Raw genomic sequence first — 19332 nt, forward strand, 5'->3', positions numbered from 1 at the left:
CAGCATCGCTCCTGCCGCTGCTGGCTTCATGCAGGGCAGGAGCATAGCGATGTTGCAGGCACCTGTGCCGGCGTCTAACCCTCCCCGGCATCCACCTCTCTCTATTACAGCGGATGCCGGGTTTGTGTTCGCATTGTGAAGGCTAGACTGGTCTCACCATCTATGAGCGCGCACGCAGGGCCAGCGGCATCTCGCCGCTGGCTTTGTATATGTAACCCGCCCACCAATGATGCAACAAAGCAGGAAGACAGAAGATTTTACAGCAACGAAGACGTGAGTATGCGACGTGGGACAACCCCTTTAAGTTGATTCTTTTCCATTGATGTGAAAAACAGATGAACCATGGACAGCACATTACCTGGAAATGTACCATTATTGCCATGATTAACATAGACATCACATGAAACAGACAGGTGACATGTAAAAGAAACTAGTATATCTAAAAATTGTATGTCACCTAGAATTAACCACAGTAAATTTAAAGAGGCTATCTAGGCTAAAATGTATTTTTATAATTAGGCCAGGGGAGGTGAAACAACCTGCACACGGTGCTCTGTTGTTCTCCCAGCACGGTCCAGTCTTACTGCTCTGCTGTCTTCTTTTGCAGAAGTCCTCGCAGGCTGTGATGTCCCATGTCCTGATTGACCTCAGCGGTCACATGTGGCGGGGACTTCCGTGGAAGAAAACAGCGGAGATACAGGACCAGACCGTGCTGGGAGGCACTAGAGCACTGGAGTTAGGTGAATAGTTGTTTTTTTTTTTTCACCTACTGCTACCTAATAAAAACATTTCCCAACATCCACATGCTATTACGGCAGGTGTTGGGTCTTTTAAGATGGCAGCTGCTCTGCAGCAGATTACATTACAGCAGAGACCCAGAGCTAATAGCCAGGCATTGTACTTTGATGTGCTCCCCCAAAAATATGAAAAATCCCCACCAGCCCCGTACCATTACTGCTTCACGCCAGCTCCCGCACAGCGAGATCGCAGGAGCTAACCTGTTACTATAGCAGCCCACAGCCTTATGAAGGCTCCTAGGCCTGCCATAGGAATATAACTATTGCGGCTGAGGGGATATTGTCACTCCTTGGGGAGAGACCACCATATAGGTGTGTGGAGACTTATTAAGCCTTTAGCATATACTTCGCAAGGGACCATGGGAAGAATATGCAAATCTGTCTTCCATGATGTAATCAGGAAGTCAGCTGCTGCCTCAGTGTTGCAAACCAATAGAGGGCGCTAACTGGAATGTGCAAACCTGTCTTCCCTGATGTATAAGGAAAATGTTCGTTCTTGTACCGTGTTAGCCAGTGGGTTGGAAATATAAAAAACAAAAAAACTTGATAGTCTTCAGTAGTTGATACCTTTTTAATGGCTAACTCATAATGATGACAAATTACTGATGTTTCGGAACGCTTCGGCTCCTTTATCAAAGTACTACTGAAGACTATCAAGTTTTTTTGTTTTTTATATTCCCTAATGTAGATAGGAAGACAGAACTCCAGTGAAATAACCCAATATAGGCTGCTCCCTTTAGCATCATGCTCGACCTTCCAAGAGGCCTTAGTTTTGCAATGACGCTGAGATTATTATCTCATTTATTTCTGTTGTTCGCCTCGGGCGGCAAAAGGGGCAGGTTCACCCCTGCCCACTATGGATCATTATATTGTTTGCAGGCCACTATGGGACATTGTACTGTGCAGAGGGGCCACTATTGGACAGTATACTGTGTGGAGGGACCACTATAGGACATTATAATGTGTGGAGGGGCCACTGTGGAATGTTATACTATGTGGAGGGGTCACTATGGGACATTATATTGTATGGAAGTCAATATGGGACATTATACTGTGTGTAAATGGGACGTTGTACTGTGTGGGGGCAAGGAAAGGGGGTGCTATGTCAAATGGGGCCCCAAGTCAAAAGCTTGCTAGGTGTCCCAGTCTTTGCTATTTACGTCCCTGTCTGTAAGTACCACATCCTGTAATTTATTCAAAATAATCAGCTGTGTCCATGATATAAGAGACACCCATAAAGAGCTTTCTAAGGATTTTATCTAGAAATATAAAACTATTTGACAGAAGTGAACCACAGCTCAAGACCAATTTGTCTCCATGGTGGAGTTTGAAAACACTTGAATTTTCAGCAATATGTATATAACCATGCGTAACTAGAGAACAGATGCCTCCTAGGCCACAGCTTCTCAAACTTTTTGACTAGGACCTCATTGGTCAATCTCTCTTGTTGACCAAGGCTCACCAGCAAAGAAATAGCACCATGGAGTGCAGCACATATAACACCCTCACCAATGGGAAACAAATACAACATAGTATAGCCTTTGCTTAAATTATAAAAAAAAAATTTAGGGGGAACTCTGGAATAATGGCCGATTCACCCCTACCGCTGCACCCCTCTCCCCCAGCGAAGATGACCCTACTAATAATATTATAAATGTGAAAGTTTATGTATTTGGATGTTTGTTACTCATTCACGCAAAAAGCCAGGTCTGTTATTTCTCTATGTAAACACTCAGCTAACCCTCAGTCCATTCTGTACATGCATTTGCATATTATCTGATCTGCTCCAGGCAGTGTTGACACACTGGATGGAAAAACACCTTTTAGCCAAATTGGCAGTTTGCTACTTTTAAACATGGCGGGAAAAAGAAAATCTAATTTGTTGCAAAATTGTAAAACAACGACAGCTATGAACATAGTCAGAAGTCAACAGAGTTCTCCTCAAGCGGAGCTGACGGGGATCATTGACACCAACAACACGCTCATTATATGGTGTCCCAGCGAGCTGCTGAGATGCTGGAACAATCTCCGGCACAGCGCAAGTTTAGCGGCAACGAGTTTAGCGGCAGGCCAGCTTGACAGCTGTCAAAACGCCGGAGCAGGCGGATTATCAACGCCAACAACATGGTCATTATATGGCGTCCTAGCGAGCTGCTGAGATGCCGGAACAATCACAGGCACGGCGTGAGGAACAAGTTCAGCAGCAGGACAGCTTAAGAGCTGCTGAAACGCCGAAGTAGGCAAACCATCGACGGCAGCAATTTGCTGAATATAGGCGGATCATTGACGCCAACAACCGACGAAGTCGCAGACAGAGGTTAGTAGTCTATAAAATGATGGTAGTCTTTCATTTGAAGCTGCAGTGGATGGTGAGCTATGGAGCCTGAAAGTCAAAAGTTCTAAACATTGTTACCCTTTTGCTCATCAAGACTGACATTTTCAGTGCAGTTTCTGCTTAGAGTCCCTGCTTTGCCAAAGCAGATGCTGGCGGGAACCAGAACCAGTCAGTGAGGAAAGTTTTAAAAGCAGACCAGCATAAAAAAATCAGATGTTTATATTCTTACAACCCTCATATAAGTATATCCTCATACTATGAGACTTTAGAGGACAAATGCTACACCCAACTGGTAAAGTGCAGCCACGTTCTGCCTTACTGTAAAGAGATATCAGACATCTCTACATTTTCAACACATTGCAAGAGTCTTACATCTGTTGGTGTTTCTCCTAGGGTACTATGTTTGTCAACCTTGGCTGAGTTTGATCTAATAATACTGTAATGTATACAATTCATTAGTTAGCCATTTTATATCTATGAATCTGCTGGAAGTATCATAGATTATGTTTATATATGTGATATTTCATTGGTTAGTGAAGTATCATATTTAGGACTACACCAGTAATCACACTAAGGCCCCTCGTTGCAGAAACACTGCTTTTTTTGTTGCAGATTTTGTTGCGGTTTTTTTTTTTTTTTTTTTTTAGCCAAAGCCAGGAGTGGATTGACTAGAAGGTAGAAGTATTAGAGCTTCCTATATACTTCCCATTCCTTTTGTAGCCATTCTTGGCTTTGACTCGAAAAACCGGAACAAAATCTGCAACAAAAAAAGCTGCTTTTCCGCAATGTGGGGTCGCAGTCTAAGAGCTAGTTTGTTTTTGTCCACATCTGTTGTCTGTTGACAGTTTGAGACAATTTATACTTGTATCGATCATAGGAAACCAATTTTAATATGTAGTAGATGATAAAGATTATGGTTTGATGATTGGTATATTCATTTTTCTGTAACTTATGTGTAAGGCCCGGTTCACATCTGCATTCGGTAATCTGTTCGGGAACCCCCTGAATGGAATACCGAATGCATTGGCAAGCAGTGAACAGTGAAAGCACACAGACCCTATAAACTTTAATGGGGTCCGTTTGCTTTCCACGCGGTCTCTGCACTGAACATGCAGACAGGAAAGTAGATCATGAAGTACTTTTCTGACCACATGTTCCGTGCGAACACCGTGTGGAAAGCACACGGACCCCATTATAGTCGATGGGGTCCGAGTGCTTTCATAAGCTCACTGCTTGCCAATGCATTCGGTATTCCATTCAGTGGGGTCCCCATGCAGACTCCCCTCCCCCAACGGATTACCGAACGCAGATGTGAACCGGGCCTTAAATACTTTTGCTCTTTTTCATTATATTAGCTAGTGTGTCAAATAAGTATCTGTGATACCATATAGTCAGCTATATTTAGCCAATTTAGCTGCTGAAAATCTAATGAGTATGGCTGGGGCCCCACGTAGTATAAATGCATCAATTTTGCCACAGCGAAAATCACAGCATTTCACATTCACTACAAAGTGGATGGGATTCTGGCTAATCCCATCCATACATTGCAGAAAGATATCGATACTGGACACTGCGACTTTAAAAACCGTTTTTGAAAATCTCAGCATGTCAATTATATGTAAGGAAACGCTGTCTTAATTCGTATAGTTGAAGCAGAAAGTCCGCAGAGGAAAACTCTACAGACTTTCTGTGTAAAGAGTTGAGGCAAAAACCACAATGCGTTTCTGCCATGGTATTTCCTGCAGCGCTTTTTCGCTGTGACTCGCTACTTTGGGCTTTAGTCTTAGTTTGATTCCTGCTTCTGTGAGTATGCTGCAGATGTGAACCTAGCCTAAGGCAAACACAGCTGAAGTTATGCCAAAGTGAACATGATCTGTATGTCTATGGAAAAATGGATGTTAAGCAGTGAATACAATCTCTGAATTTAACTGCCACTCGCCTTTAGGCATTTAATATTTAAAACACTCAGAAAATTACCCTTTTGTGGGAAAGGTGCTTGCCCAAGGTTTTTAGACACACATGGCTATTATATTGCAAAAAACAATGGTTTTATACAAAAAAAAAAAGCCTGTTATGATAACTTGATGAGATAAATTAGTGGCTTACTTGAAAAAGTAATGAAGTTGGGCTTTTTTCGGCGTAAATTGTGCCAATTTTCCTTGGGTTTTTTTTTTGCACTGCACTTTATAATTTTGTAAGGGGGTTGCTAGTTGTGCAATTCCCTAGTGCTGCTGCTGCTGGAAAAATGGAAGGGAAAGGCAGAGACAGTAAGCCCTAAACTCGACCAACCCCTGTCCCTACCTAATTGTCACAACTGCCCTAATGAAAGGAGCAACTGGGTGGTGATCCAGACAAGACAAACAACACAGAAGAGGAGTCAGCAAGCCAAGGGTCAAAGCCAGAGAGACAAAGCAGTACAAAATTGTAATCCAAATGAGTAGTCACAAGGGAAGGCAAAAGTCAGAGGTCAGTAATACAATAGGAAGAGAAGTAGGAAGCTAGCGAGGACAAAGCCACAGGACACAGTCAAAATAGCCAGTAAACCTGTGTGGGCTGATGACCTGTTTATAGGAAGTCCAGAACCCACCCTAGACTTGATTGGCAGACAGGCTCTCATTCACACAGGCAGGACTACAATTAACTATTTGATGAACAGAGGGAAACAAGGTGCAGGAGATGGATGTGGTGGAAATTCAATTACAGAGGAGAGGTAATAAAGCAGTGTTCACATAGAGCAATAAAAAACTCTAAGCATTCCAGCAGATTCAATTTGAATATGCCTATGGCGTTGTAGCATGCTAGTGGAGGGTGGCGCAGAGACCCGAACAGGCAGAGACGTTACAAACTTATAACTGGTGCCTTTTTAAAAATGAATAATTGTATTCTAAGGGTAGAGTAAACAAGCCTGTCATGTCAAACAATATTAAAAATGAATTGTGGATAAGCAGTGTGCAGCTCCATTGATGGAGCAGGATACAAGACACCTGTTCTTATGGGGTCCCAGTACTCGGACCTCCCCATACCAGACAGTTATCTCCTATTCACTGGATAGGGTATAACTTGTAATTACCTGAAGCCATACAACAATCCTGCCATAGGCTAGATTCTCAAAAAAGAGGTGCACCCAAGGGGCACTCATTTTCACAGATCCCCCATACATCAGTGTATGGGGGGGGATCTATGAAAATGGAGAAAATAGGATATGACCTATATATTTTGACGGCCTGGGATGGTCATGTGAATAGCTGTGTTCCTATGTAACGTTCGTTAAAAAAAAAATAACAATGTCACACAGCCAGTATTCACTGTGTGACTGTAGCCTTACTCTTCAATAAACATGCACATCTAGATTGTGACCAAAGATTGCTGCATTGCCCTGCGAGGCCGTCACTCATGTTGGTGATGTGAGTTACACTGCACGCCTGATGGTGTTGCGATCACGACTTCTAGTTGCAAAAAGTCAACATTGCTCGACTTTTTTTGTAACTGTAGCAGCACCCTCAGGGTCGTAATCCAACTCTATTCACTAACATGAGTAAAGGAGTTACAGGGCGACATGTTGATCTTATGGTCGTGCAACAGTTCGTGGCCAAAGTCACCGTATGAACCTAGCCTTATTTCTATCGATAACAGCATTATCAGAAATCCTGGTGGGATATCACAGAAATTCAACATCAGACAGGAGTGACTCTCTTATGCCTCATGCATAAGAATGTGCAAAATTTGGTTTGTAAGGTTCCATTACACATATCATGTCTTCCTGCATAAATCAGAGCTTTTAGGGGAGAACTTGGACCAATTGCCTAACACACAATATCTGGGATCCATGGCACTCAGAAGGCCTATTGCTTATTAGGGTATTTGTAGTTACCCTCATTTAGGCAAGGCCCCACTTTGCAGAAAACCTATTTTGTTGCAGATTTCACTGTGATTTTTTGAGCCAAAGTAACGAGTTGATTATGAGAAGGGAGGAGGAGTATGGGGGCTTCCTATTTATTCCTTTTGTACATATCCTTAGGCTGAGGCCCCACGTTGCAGACACGCAGCTTTTTTGGTTGCAAATTTTGTTGTGGTTTTTTTAGCTAAAACCAGGAGTGGATTGAGCAGAAGTTAGACGTATAAGCACTTCTTACATATTTCCCATTTCTTTTCTAGCCATTCTTGGCTTTGGTTCAAAAACCACAGCAAAATCTGAAACAAAAAAAGCTTTGTTTCCACAATGTGAGGCCTTAGGCAGGGTTCACATTCCGTTATGAAGGTGTCCTTTAAAAAAAAAAAAAAAATACGGACACCTATCATAACAGACATTAACGACCACTAAGGGCTCGTTCACATCTGCGCCTGGTCTCCGTTCTGCAGATTTCCGTTTCTTGCACAAAACAGAGGCAGGAGACGGAAACCTGCCAGCATGTTTCAAACCCATTCATTTGAATGGGTTTGAAAGATGTCCAGCCATGAGCGCCGGTGTTTTATGCTCTCTGCCGCAAAACCGTTTTTTTTAAACCGGACACAGAGTCGGACATGCAGTACTCTGTGTCCGATTTAAAAAAAACGGTTTCACGGCAGAGAGCATAAAACGCTCACCGCCGCTCACGACTGGACCCAGTCTGACAGGTTTCCGTCTTCTGCATGCAGAAGTCGGAAACCTGAAAACGGACTGCCGAACGTTAGTGTGAACCTAGAGTAACTAATGTTAATGTGTCCTTTTTTTAACTGATCCATTTAATGGATCAATTAAAAAAACAGACACACTAGCATCAGTTAGTGTCCGTTTTTTTTTGTTTCTGCTTTCTGAGCATGCGCAGAAATAAACAGATACAAAATAATGGACAGTAACTGATGGCTGCAAGCCATGCTGCTCACTCACTGTACCAGCTGCAGCGTTGTCCCATAGACTTCAGTACCTACACTTATCACTACAGTTTGTATAGCCAGAGACATGCTGATTTGGTACAGGTGAACAGCAGGGGTCCAGGGTGTCATACCCCTGCAGATAGACCACCATAACTGCTTAAGGTTAAGGCCTCATGCAGCGAATTGCTGCAAAAAATGCTGCTGCTGCAAAAAAAAAAAGAGGCGTAAACACATCAAGTTTTTCATGGAAAATCTGCAAAGTTTTCCTCTGCGGACATTCTGCATCTATTATACCTACACGTATACGTCAGCACTTCCGTAGGTATAAATGACAAGCTGTGATTTGCAAACACACTAGCGTTTTTGAAATTGCGGCATTTCCACGGGCAGATTTTTTTCTGCAATGTGTGAATGAAAGTGGCAAGAATCCTATCCATTCAGCACGTGGGGTCCTGGCCTTAAAGGGTTTTTCCTCAGGTGTCTGCCTCCACCTCAGCTGTTGATCAGTAAGTGCTTGTCTGCTGCGCTATCAGTCCTGTCGGCCTCTGGTGTGTACACTGCTTTATTATACCCTAGGTGCCTTTCAAAACACGTGTCCTATGGGACCGTCTGGATCCATATTAGCAAACTGCGCTATGAAATAAACAAACTGGGGGGCGTGGCCAGTGTCACCAGCCTCCTACACTGAGGAGCCGCACACCACCAACCGCCATCTTTACTAACGGCAAATGATTGTCTTAGCAAACGGCTGTGCCCACGTTATACCAATCCAGCTTGTCACTGACCTAACGGCGAGAAGCGGCGACTTCTCAGAAGTGTTCTCAACTTCATTATAACTGATAGAAAACGTCTTCTGAAATTGTGGTGAGGGTAAAGCCATTTTGGACACTGGCACGTAAGGGCAGTGGGCGTGGATCTGATGACAAGAGGCGGGGTTAGGAGCTATAAAGGGTGGTGGGCGGGCAGGGGGATAGCACGGTGGTGACGCTTGTGGTTCTGCGACCCCAGGGGTGCTCGGTTTGGTTATCGGCTGCAGGTAACAAGCATGTTCTGGGAACTGTGTCCTATGTCTTCTTGTATCTGATTTCTTGCATGTCCCCTGTGGCTCTGTATACCAGGGCAGGCCGACTGCTTCTACTTACAGCCCTGTCTACTCAGCTTCTTCCCACTGTCCAGTTCCCTGGTAAGCACGGTGGGACTACAACTCCCAGCATTTCCTACAAGTTATACTAAACCTGCTGGGATCTGTGGTTCTGCCGCTCTACATGACTTGTTTGTGCTGTCTGTCTCTGTAAGTAGAAGTTACTGCTATACCTCTTAAAGGGCCCCCAGCATATGAGGGGCTGCTCACATCATTCTCTGCTTGGGAGAGACCTCCAGCCTCTTCGTCAGACTGACATGGCTGATGCCAGCGAGCGCTAGACTCAGTCTGATGTAATCTCTGCTGTGTTAGTGTATGGCTGAGGTTTATCTCGATCATTGGCCACTCATGAGTCTTGAACACTAATCCATTGCTCTTGCCCTCTAAGTGCTGTGCAGGAAATACCAGCTTGGAATATGTTCTGTGGTGGCCTCAAGTTTCCAGCCTGGAGAGTTGTAACAAATCCTCAGCTGTGGAGAGTTCTGGATCTATGAATAAGGCTCCTGCCCCTGAGATATAGAAAGGGCAGAACTTCTTCAAGCTGTAGGGTATATGACAGTTGTAAAGGTCCCATTAACTGCACCATACACAGTACTGTCATGGTGATCTCCCAGGTAGTCAGGTGTGTATCATGGCTGAGCAGGCCCTGAAGTGCTGGGGGTGATATAAAAACTTCTACTGCAAGACTTAATAAGATGATGGGGGGTGGTGTCAACTCTATTCATTATTCCAGAGTACAAGGCTTATAATTCTCTAAAGGAGAGCTCTAACTTATCCAGTATATAAAGCAGTCCATGGGCATGTGATCAGGTCACACAGGTGCTCGGCTCGTTATGAGACGACTGTAACGAGCTGTGCATCGGTGTTGTCACATGACCATGGCATCTGAAGCTGCGTAAGACCATTATGTTTTCAGCTTACACAGACTGTAATGGGCACTTCTTGCTATGGAGCATGTGACTGGCTGCCAGACCTGCTAGTGAAAACTACACTTCCCAGGTGCACTGGGCTCCATATATCTGCTGCACCTGATCTGTTAGGGTAACATATGCCTGAGTACATGGAACTGATCTGATAGACTGCTATGGTTAAGAGACTGAGGATGCTTGTCCTGAATGAGGATGGACTACAGTATGTATCTGGGGGGGGGGGGGACTTAACTGGGCCTTTCTAGTGGCAAACATTTGTTTAAAAAAAAAAATAAAAAAAATCAGACAATATATGGCCAAATTTTTCTATTAAATTATTGTATGAATATTTTTAAATTGACTTTTGTTCTTTTTCAGGCTGTAAACATCTCTCTCCATCATGACTGACATGGCTGACAACCACAAGGAGGCCTGGGAGGTCTTAATAAATGCTGCCGATCATTATCGTAGACAGACTGGAAATGACATTGTGCTCATCACAGCATACAAGTCTAAGGCGCTCACTAACTGCGACCTCACCGTTCATGGTAGTGGTGTGCTTCTGGAGGCCACAAACAGATACATTGATGACATTGCTGTGGTGCACAAAACCACTGTTTTTACCAGCCCAATGGCCATCATCAAGGCAACCAAAGAGACTGCTGGGGCCAAGCAAAACTCTTACTCCAAGAGCTACCCTTCTATATATGGGAAAGAAGGCTTTTCTGTGGCTGAGGACAATGAAAAGGCTAAAGTGGGGCCTCCAAGTCAGATTCCTGAGCAGGTCCCACAACTTGACACCCCTGATGAAGAGGACTATGACTACAAGGAAAGCAGTGTGCATAAGGCTCCTGACAGCAATCCTAGTGACTCGACAGGTGAGGGGCTTATGCCGGGAGCCAGGTTCTTTAGCAGTGTACATGGTGGTTTGAGAACATTCTAGAAAGATCCTATAAGCTACATGCAAGACTTCAGGTAGCCAGTTAAAGTGGGTTTGTGTAGAAGTCAAGCTTGCCCAATCCACCTTAAAGATCATTACTTTATCTCTCCAGACAAGTGTGTATTCAGCCAGTGCAAACAGGTCATGTGGAGCTCTAACAATGGCAGGCACAAATGAGGTGCTGACTGTCTTGTTTATGGCTGATGTTATGAATGAACAGATTGCAACACCTTGCAGTGGTTTGTGCCTTGGCTTTTATTACCATAAAGTACAAATACACACTGGACTCTCCTGTGCTACAGAAAGATGTACATAATACACTAGAGTGGTGACATTACTCTGGATGGTTGTGGGTCATGTTATTGAACTTAATTTGGTTTCTAAATGCAGTAATGTCTTGCACATGGTGCGATACATGTCTCCTATATGTGAATAGACATTAAACTGAACCTGGTTGTATTGGCTGGAGGCATACAGATGAGATGCAGAAACAAGTAGAACATGTTGCTATGCAGTCTAACTCCCCTTCCCACTGATCCACTTGACTTTTGGTTTTTACTCCATGCCTTCCAAAAGGTGTAACTTTTCCACACGGCCATCTTGGGATTCACTTTTATAATTCATAATAGTACTATTAAAGGGGTTGTCCAGGCTAAACTTTTACAGTTGTGATACACTGGGGGGGCTGAAATAACTAATAAAATACTTGCCTATCCCTTTAGCTCCTTTGACCCACAGACCCCAGTTCATTTGCTCTCCCAGCACTGTGCTGAAGCTGCTGACTGGCCTCAGTAGTCACATGACTGCTGAGGCCAATCAGCAGCCTCAGTAAGCCTCACAGGTAATGACATTCAGGCCCTCTGGTCAGATTGCTGAGACAAATTAGCAATAAGCAGCTCCAGCCCAATGCCGTTTTTTTTGTTTTCTGGACAACCCTCTTAATATTCCATACAATGTACTGGAAGGCAGGAAAACTCAATCTGGTGTCAAAACTGCATTTGTTCCACTTCTGGGTTTTATTTTTTGTATAGCAATACAAACCGTATATAGTCTTAAAACTGAGAGAATTCTTGGAGTTGCCATACTGACAACATGGCTTTATATTTCTACATAATCTTCTTCTGGGGCCAGATGTATATTCATACCACTCTGGAGGTTTTTAAACTCATTTCAGAGATAATGACTGCCATATTTAACCCTCCTGGGGTACATGCAGTGTAATACACCACTAGAAAGCAGACAGTGCGCTGAATTTGATGTACTGTTGGCTTTCACATACTGTATCGGTACCATAGCTCTTCACTGTCAGAAGGGTGTTTCTGTCAGTCAGGAATGCCCTCCCTCACATTAGCGTTGATTATGCTGTACTGTGAGAGGGAGCATTCCTTACTGCCCAGGCATGACACTGAGCAGAGAGGAACGCCCTTCTGACAGTGAAGAGCTACGGTGCCAGCACTAATAGCTCTTCACCCAGGGCACAGAACAGGAAAGTCAATAGTACACTGTATTCAGTGTACATCAGCTTTCTAGCAGTGTATAAAACCACATGTTCCCCAGGAGGTGAGAGGTCCTCTGTACTATCATGGTGTCTATCATACACATCATTATGATAGTTGGGTTAAAGACCCAACATCTGCCATAATCAGTGTATATAGTGAGGCTATGCCACACCCTGACTTATCCACCTTCTGGCAATGTTGGAGACATGTGCAAAGTCAAATTTTTGTGCAAAAAAAAAAGCAATGTACCAAGACTTAACAAATTTTACCAGTGTATAGAAAGCTATAGATCTGCCTCTTGTGTCTTCTAGTAATGCAGCACAAACACATGGGCACTCAGCCTAGTAATGCACCAGACCCTATGTTTCATATATATTTCACTACAAGTATCTGCTGTGAGCCTATAGATTTCATCTTTATAGCTGTTTATACAGGGACTATCATGTAATGTAACATCCCTTAAATACTATTGTGACCATTGACACTTACTCTCTAGGCTAGTGACATGTTGGTTATGCAGCAGCTTAGTCCCATTTATGGCCTACTCCAGACCTGGGCAACATACGGCCCGTGAGCCACATCCATCTGACTGTTTCTATCCAGCCCACAATGCTAGTCGGGTTTTTTTTTTTTTTTTTTCCAAGGACCTGTGGTGATGTCATCACAGCCTATAACCAGGATGGGCTATGACTCGTTAGTGGGCAGTCACATGGGACTGTGTGCTTGATGCAAGCTGCTGGCAATGGGGGCTGCTGGATGATAAAGAGAAGAGACAGCATGTGTGAGTGATAGGGGGAGGGGGGGCAGGTAAACTTAATGCACATGTAGGGGGGGACATTAAACTAGGGGGCAGATGGTGGGTGACATTAAACTGGGGCAGCTAGAGGAGGATATTAAACCATGGGGGGTAGCTGGAGGGGACATGTCTGTCTCTAGTTGCCACCAGTTTAATGTCCCCCTCTAGTTTCTGCTGGTTTATACTGGGGCACCAGGAGAGGGACTTAATACTGTGGGACATTTGGAGGGAAACGTTATAATGTGGGGCGTATGTTAGGGTGACTGTAGGAGGATTTTACTTTGTGGGGCACATGGAAAAATGATTGAGAATGGGTGGAGTTAAATTTGCCACAGTGCACATGGCCCTCTAGAACATTACAATTTCTCATGTGGCCCCATGGGAATATTAATTGCCCACCCCTGGCCTACTCTATAGTTTGTGGCACTGGTGAGTAATGAAGAGATCATAACAATCCATATTATAATCTTGGGCAGCCTTTTTAATGGTGGTTAACCCTTGACACCTCCGATAAAGGCTTGATGGGATGTCAAGGCCAGACAGCTTACTCAACTAAGACTGTATACTGTCTGTTCAACACCTTATATTATCCATATAACTTATTGTTGGGACACTGGCTTGGTGTAACTGGCTATTAGTTACTTGAATATGGCTTGTAGTTTCCACTTGGCATTCCTGGCCCACTTCAATATAGTAGGACAAGAAATTGATACTTGTACAATTGTCTAAGTGCCTTATATGTAGTAGTGGTCTACAGTCACTGTTGTAAAGATAACTTGTGCAGTCTCTTGTGACTCGCTCTAATACACGGCAGTGAAACTACAGACAGGAAGTTGACTATGGTAAAGGGAAGGAAGGTTTTCAGCTTGTGCTGTTAGACATGTCCTAGCAGTGCTTGAAGTAACCAGACTTGCGGCCCACCATAGAAACTCCTGGTTAGCACTGGCCTATGAGATCTGTGGTGAACTTGCTTCTCTCCTGGGCATGCTGTGAACCAAAGTGCTGCTCAGTAGACTGGTGTCAACATATGAAGGTGTATGAGCCAGTACAATGCTGTCTGGATTGGTTCTGTCAGCTCCTAATAGAGAAATCCAGTTTAAGGTGCTTGTGCAGATTACAGGAGACTTCATTTAGTCAATGAGGCTTAATGTTATACAAGAGGCTGTATGCATCTTGTGGTAGATGTAGGTCTACTGATAAGGGGCTCTCGTACATTACTGCAGATGTTCAGTAAAAACAATGGTAACTTTGTCATTATTGAATTTCCCAGCAGTACAAAGGTGCATAAGTGAGGAACACAACTCAGCTGTTCCCCCTACCCCACTTAGCTCAGGTTATTGTATATTTAGGCTGTATGGCTCCTTCTGTGTGCAGGGAGAGCAGTTTACTGCCCTTAACTGGATGGGGACAATAGTGTCACAACTAAAAGCGTAGGTTTGGGGTAAAGGCTAGTATGGCAAAATGCCTAACTCCTGACAAATCTCAATGTATTTTCTGGCTGGGGAACCACTTCAAAACACTCTTGTGATATCTCATCGGTAATGGTAGGCACAGCTCAGTTCCATTACATTAATAGGGATGAGCGGCAATACAAGTACAGCCTCTGCAATATGTGGTGGGGGTCCTTGATGTCAGACCTACCAATCTCATCTAGGACCTAGGCTATGGATTTAATTAATCTGTTTGTAATTGGCCAAGAAATGGATTTTGTGGAAAACCACATGCGTTAATTTGCCCTGGCAGTGGTAAGGTGTTCTTGCTAGGGTAAACAGCTGCTAAATGGTAATAGAGGGCTGTCTATTACCACACCAGTAGGGATGGGTTATCATCCCCGCCTTATAGCTGTGTACAGAACTATGGGAGCCGCGATGATGCAAGTTCACTTCCAGCCCCACATGACTGCAAGGGGCCAGGAACTCCATGAACTGCTGGGTCCTAGAGGACCCAGATCAGCCTGTAGTAAGATGAAAGACTGCATTCCTCTAACTGGAGCTAAAAATATCAGCCTTGGTTACAGGAGAAATCTGTAAGTTAAAATACTTGACCTTATGGGGGGGGGGGGGCTCAATTTGTGAAAAGTGGGTTAAAGACACTGCCACATATGTACTAGCCCTGCCTCAGCATCACTACTGTCGACATAAGATGCATACCAAAAAGGTAATGTGAAACTGGTCAAATATTAGAATAAGCTTGGTAAAAATAAAACTAAGGTCTCGCTAAAGACTTATTTCAATATCCCAAAGAAGGCTATAGCCCTCAAACCACATGTACAAAAACCAGGCAGCTGACTATTCTGGTTCAAGAGACTAGGACCAGAATCTTCAGAAGGTTTGGCAAGGAGAAGCGCTCACCCAATTGGATAACAATATGTTTATTAAGGCACAAGGTGTTAGGCACTTAGGCCCTTTATCAAGTGCAATAAATCACCTTCCCAGAGCAGCTAGGAGTCTTAGTGGTTCCGAGTTCAGCCTGAAGTTTTTGGCCTGGAAGAGTTTGGTCCCAGTCTGACGCCTCTACGTTTCTTCCAGCTGCTTCCCTCTCGGTTTCTAACATCTTTTTAATTGTTGGGGTTGTTGTGTCCTACACAACCCCCTAAGGTGAGCAGCTTTCCATTTGCTTACCTTTACTCATACTTGTGCTGAATTTACTACACTAGGGTCGGCTTTTTTTTTTTTTTTCTTCTGGTTCAAGGTAATCATTGGTGGCAGACCCCACTCCCCCTCCTATATATTCTAGCTATGGCTAATTCATAAACCCTAAAGGGGGTCCTGTTATTCCCCATACAACCCACTGAGGGTAAATATCTGATTTCTGGGGTGCATATGTCCCTCTAAAGCCTACTTCTGACTGCAGTGCTTGTATGGCCACCTTTCCATTCACTTCTATGGGGCTGCCAGGGTTCTAATCTGCAGCAGTACCATATAAGTGAATGGAGTAATAGCACTTCATTCACAAGGAGTGTTTAAGTGAACTGTTACTATCCTGCCCCCAACGGCCATCAAATTCTCCTAATGAATGGGGAAGCGCAAGTCTTTAAAAAAAAAAAAAAAAACCTCAAAGCATCACTCTAGCCTGTATTCAATCATGGATATGGTAATTCTCAAGATAAGTGGGGACTAGAGGGGGAAATTGCTGTACCAGAATTAGTGGAGTGGTCCTTGCCAACAATTCAAGGTTGTGAATGGGGCTGTCTACAGATCACTTATTTGCTCCTTCTATGCACTGGTAAAATATTGTGCACTTTACTGATACAACTGCTGAAATGACTTTCTAGAGTTCCACAGTATTTGCACTAGAGAAGTCTTCTCCGGTCCATCTTCCTTGCTCTGGTGCATTGTGGACTTGGCATTTCAGTTGGCAGACAACACTACAGGTTTTTAGTAACAAGACTAGGTTGGAGAATGTCTCAAGTCATTGAGTCCTTGTGACGATACAGGTCTTTCTACCTGTCCTTCTTGTTCAAATCTGTCTAATCATGTGACAACCTGCTGTTACTGCATGACTTCTAACAGTCCACTAGGTGGCACTGTTGGATCATCCAACTATATACAATTGTGTGAATTTTTTTTTTTTTTTTGTCCTTCCAGGGCTGTTTGTGATGGATGAAGATTCAAATAGCCAAGACTGTGAGCCTTTCTTTGAGTCTGATCAGGAAGAGAGTACTGATGGTAAGCCTTTACTTTATTGACCCAAAATTAAGAGATGTGTACCTTCTGAAAATGTGACTCGGGTTGCTTACAGAATGTGGCCCTCACACCCCAATACACTATTTCAAGGAGCCACTATAAACCTGTCTGCTTAAATGGGCACTCTCTACAGGCAATTATAAGAAACCCTAATGTCTTCTCTTAACAAGCTGGTTTCCCTCCCGCTCTTAGGGCACAATAAAGCTCACAATAGAATATCTTGATGGGCTGTAAGTCAAAGTATGGAGGGCGACATAGATGAGGGCTTTCTAAAGTCCATGACTTTCATCAGTGCAGGTCAATCTCTTGCATGTTTCTTGAGCTATTTGAGTGAAAATCCCCTTGTATCTAATATCAATGAAAGTGACTGACATGCTCTATGCGTGACAGTCTTAGGTGTGTCATGTAGCACTCCTGTCAAACTTTGGGTCCTATAGAACTAAAGTGTCTGGAAACAAGTAAAATGCTCACTCCTGGCGTACTGGGTGATCTTCATACAGAAACATAGCTGACCTCTTGCCCGAGTGCTCAGGGGTGTGGTGGTTTTTTTTTTTTTTTTTTTTTTTTTTTTGTTTTTTTTCTCCCTCCTTTCCCCTGTGCAGGGGTTTCAGGTAGGCAGTTGTCTATTGAGTCTGTCCTGTTAAATCTTATCCCCATCAGAGGGGTAGCCTCTTATTGGCCACAGAATCCAACAGACATCTATCTTCTTACAGATGGCAGCTTGACTGAAGATGCTCCAGGACAACCTCTTCCCCAGCGCAACCTCCAGCAGTATGCAAAGTCTCTCCCAGTAACTGTACCTGTGTGGGACTTCAAGGAGAAGAGGCAGGCTAATAAGTCTTCAGATGATGAAGATGGCAAGGTGAGGATTAAGACTTGCTTTGTAATAGCTACTCCTTAGCCAGGCATAACAGATGCGCTCTTCACCTCCAGCAGAAGGTTGTCTGACTAGACTGTTTGTGATTGCTTGCCATGTGCAAAAAAAAAAATGCAGACATGGTTGTCATAGTGCATTGCCCAACAAATTTTACTATTGTACACTAAAATTCTTTTACCTCTGTCTGCAGTTTCCTTCCCCAAACCTGGACAGAATTGCTGCTAGTATGAGAGCCTTGGCTCATGACACCACACAGCCATTTGGTGACCTTCCTCGTCCTCGCTTGAACACAGGTGACTTCCAAGCAACATACAGGAAGTATTAAGTGGCTTCATCTGACCACTAGCCTGAACACTAAGGACTCTTGTGTCAAAATACAAATCAGCAGATGAAGCTCTGTGCAACTGCCGACCCGCTAGGAGGCTGACTGGTTCCCTACCTAATGTGGAAAAATGAATTTTAATATGTCCTTTTAAATTTTTTTTTTTGGTCAAATTTCAAAGTTTTATTTCAATTCGAGAATTTTACCCAACTTTTTTAACTACACCTCAATAAAAAGAGGAATACAAAAATGTGTTCTTTGGTTTTTAAGCCAACAAATGCAATATTCAATTCCTTCAATCTGGAATCTAATGAAGGGTGCAGTAATCCAGTGCCTATCGTCCTATTGGTGCTAGAGTGAGTAGTTACTGTAACAATGAAATAAGTCCTTGTTATAGTAAAGTGTCTGTAGGTATTTTCTTAAACAGGACAGACTACATCCTCCACTAGACACCCTTCTACTGTGTTTTTTTTTTTTTTTTTGTGGGGATATTCATGAATTAGACAACCCCTGTGGAGATAAAAGTTAATGCATTCTTCACTGTCCCAGACACCAGTGTCAATTCAGTCTCCAAGGCCTAGATGCACTAGTAACCTCTTGTGGCCACCAGGCACTAGGGTGAGACAGAATTGGACCTGGTGGTAAACAAACCACGGACTTTTAAAAAAAAAAACCCTCCAAGGACTCTATCCCAGACAACCCCTTTAATATGCACTGAGATGGGGCCATTCTGCATACTATATGACCATATTCCATGGTTTCTATGCCAGCCTTTAACATCCTATTTCTTGTGCTTCCCATGAACAAGCCATACTTAAAGTTGTAGACATTTTAATAGAACATTTGTCCTTGTTCATGGTGCACATATGCATACTCTTTGCCTTGGTAGGGAAAACCTAGATACACATTTCTCAATCCTCAGGTCAACCTTCCTACATTAGTTAGTATTGTCAACGCCAGGAGATCTTTCCCATCCGTCTGCAAAGCTTCCAAGCATACTTGAGACAAATCCTGGAAGAAGTCCTCAAATCAATCTGTATAGTTGCCTTGTCCCTTTTTTGGGTCTCAAGGTATGTTCTACACATGGTGCCACTTGGACTGTTGTCCTGTCTTCACACCTTTTTGATACTAAAGGTTGGATGGTGGCTCCAAGTCTTTGTGGTAATTCTCACAGGTG

At 43.5% G+C, this 19332-nt stretch overlaps 1 protein-coding gene and 1 long non-coding RNA gene across 2 annotated transcripts in view; both read left to right on the forward strand.

Moving 5' to 3' along the window:
- Nucleotides 1–19332, forward strand: part of LOC142210868 (uncharacterized) — an 892280-nt gene that overhangs the window by 343365 nt on the left and 529583 nt on the right. The window lies entirely within an intron of this gene.
- AKT1S1 (AKT1 substrate 1) lies at nt 8941–18389 on the forward strand. The gene is made up of 5 exons (XM_075280259.1): nt 8941–9022; nt 10414–10913; nt 16858–16938; nt 17670–17818; nt 18024–18389. The coding sequence occupies exons 2-5, from the start codon at nt 10436–10438 to the stop codon at nt 18156–18158; spliced, it is 843 nt and encodes a 280-aa protein (XP_075136360.1). The 5' UTR covers nt 8941–9022; nt 10414–10435; the 3' UTR covers nt 18159–18389.

The sequence above is a fragment of the Leptodactylus fuscus genome, chromosome 6 (assembly GCF_031893055.1).
Source record: "Leptodactylus fuscus isolate aLepFus1 chromosome 6, aLepFus1.hap2, whole genome shotgun sequence".
In the NCBI taxonomy this organism is placed as follows: Eukaryota; Metazoa; Chordata; class Amphibia; order Anura; family Leptodactylidae; genus Leptodactylus; species Leptodactylus fuscus.

What these genes read in the sequence shown, in the direction of transcription:
- AKT1S1 (XM_075280259.1), top strand. Translation starts at nt 10,436, where the DNA reads ATGACTGACATGGCTGACAACCACAAGGAGGCCTGGGAGGTCTTAATA. An exon ending in CAATCCTAGTGACTCGACAG is followed by an intron (nt 10,914 to 16,857) that starts GTGAGGGGCTTA and finishes TTGTCCTTCCAG; the next exon opens with GGCTGTTTGTGATGGATGAA. An exon ending in TCAGGAAGAGAGTACTGATG is followed by an intron (nt 16,939 to 17,669) that starts GTAAGCCTTTAC and finishes ATCTTCTTACAG; the next exon opens with ATGGCAGCTTGACTGAAGAT.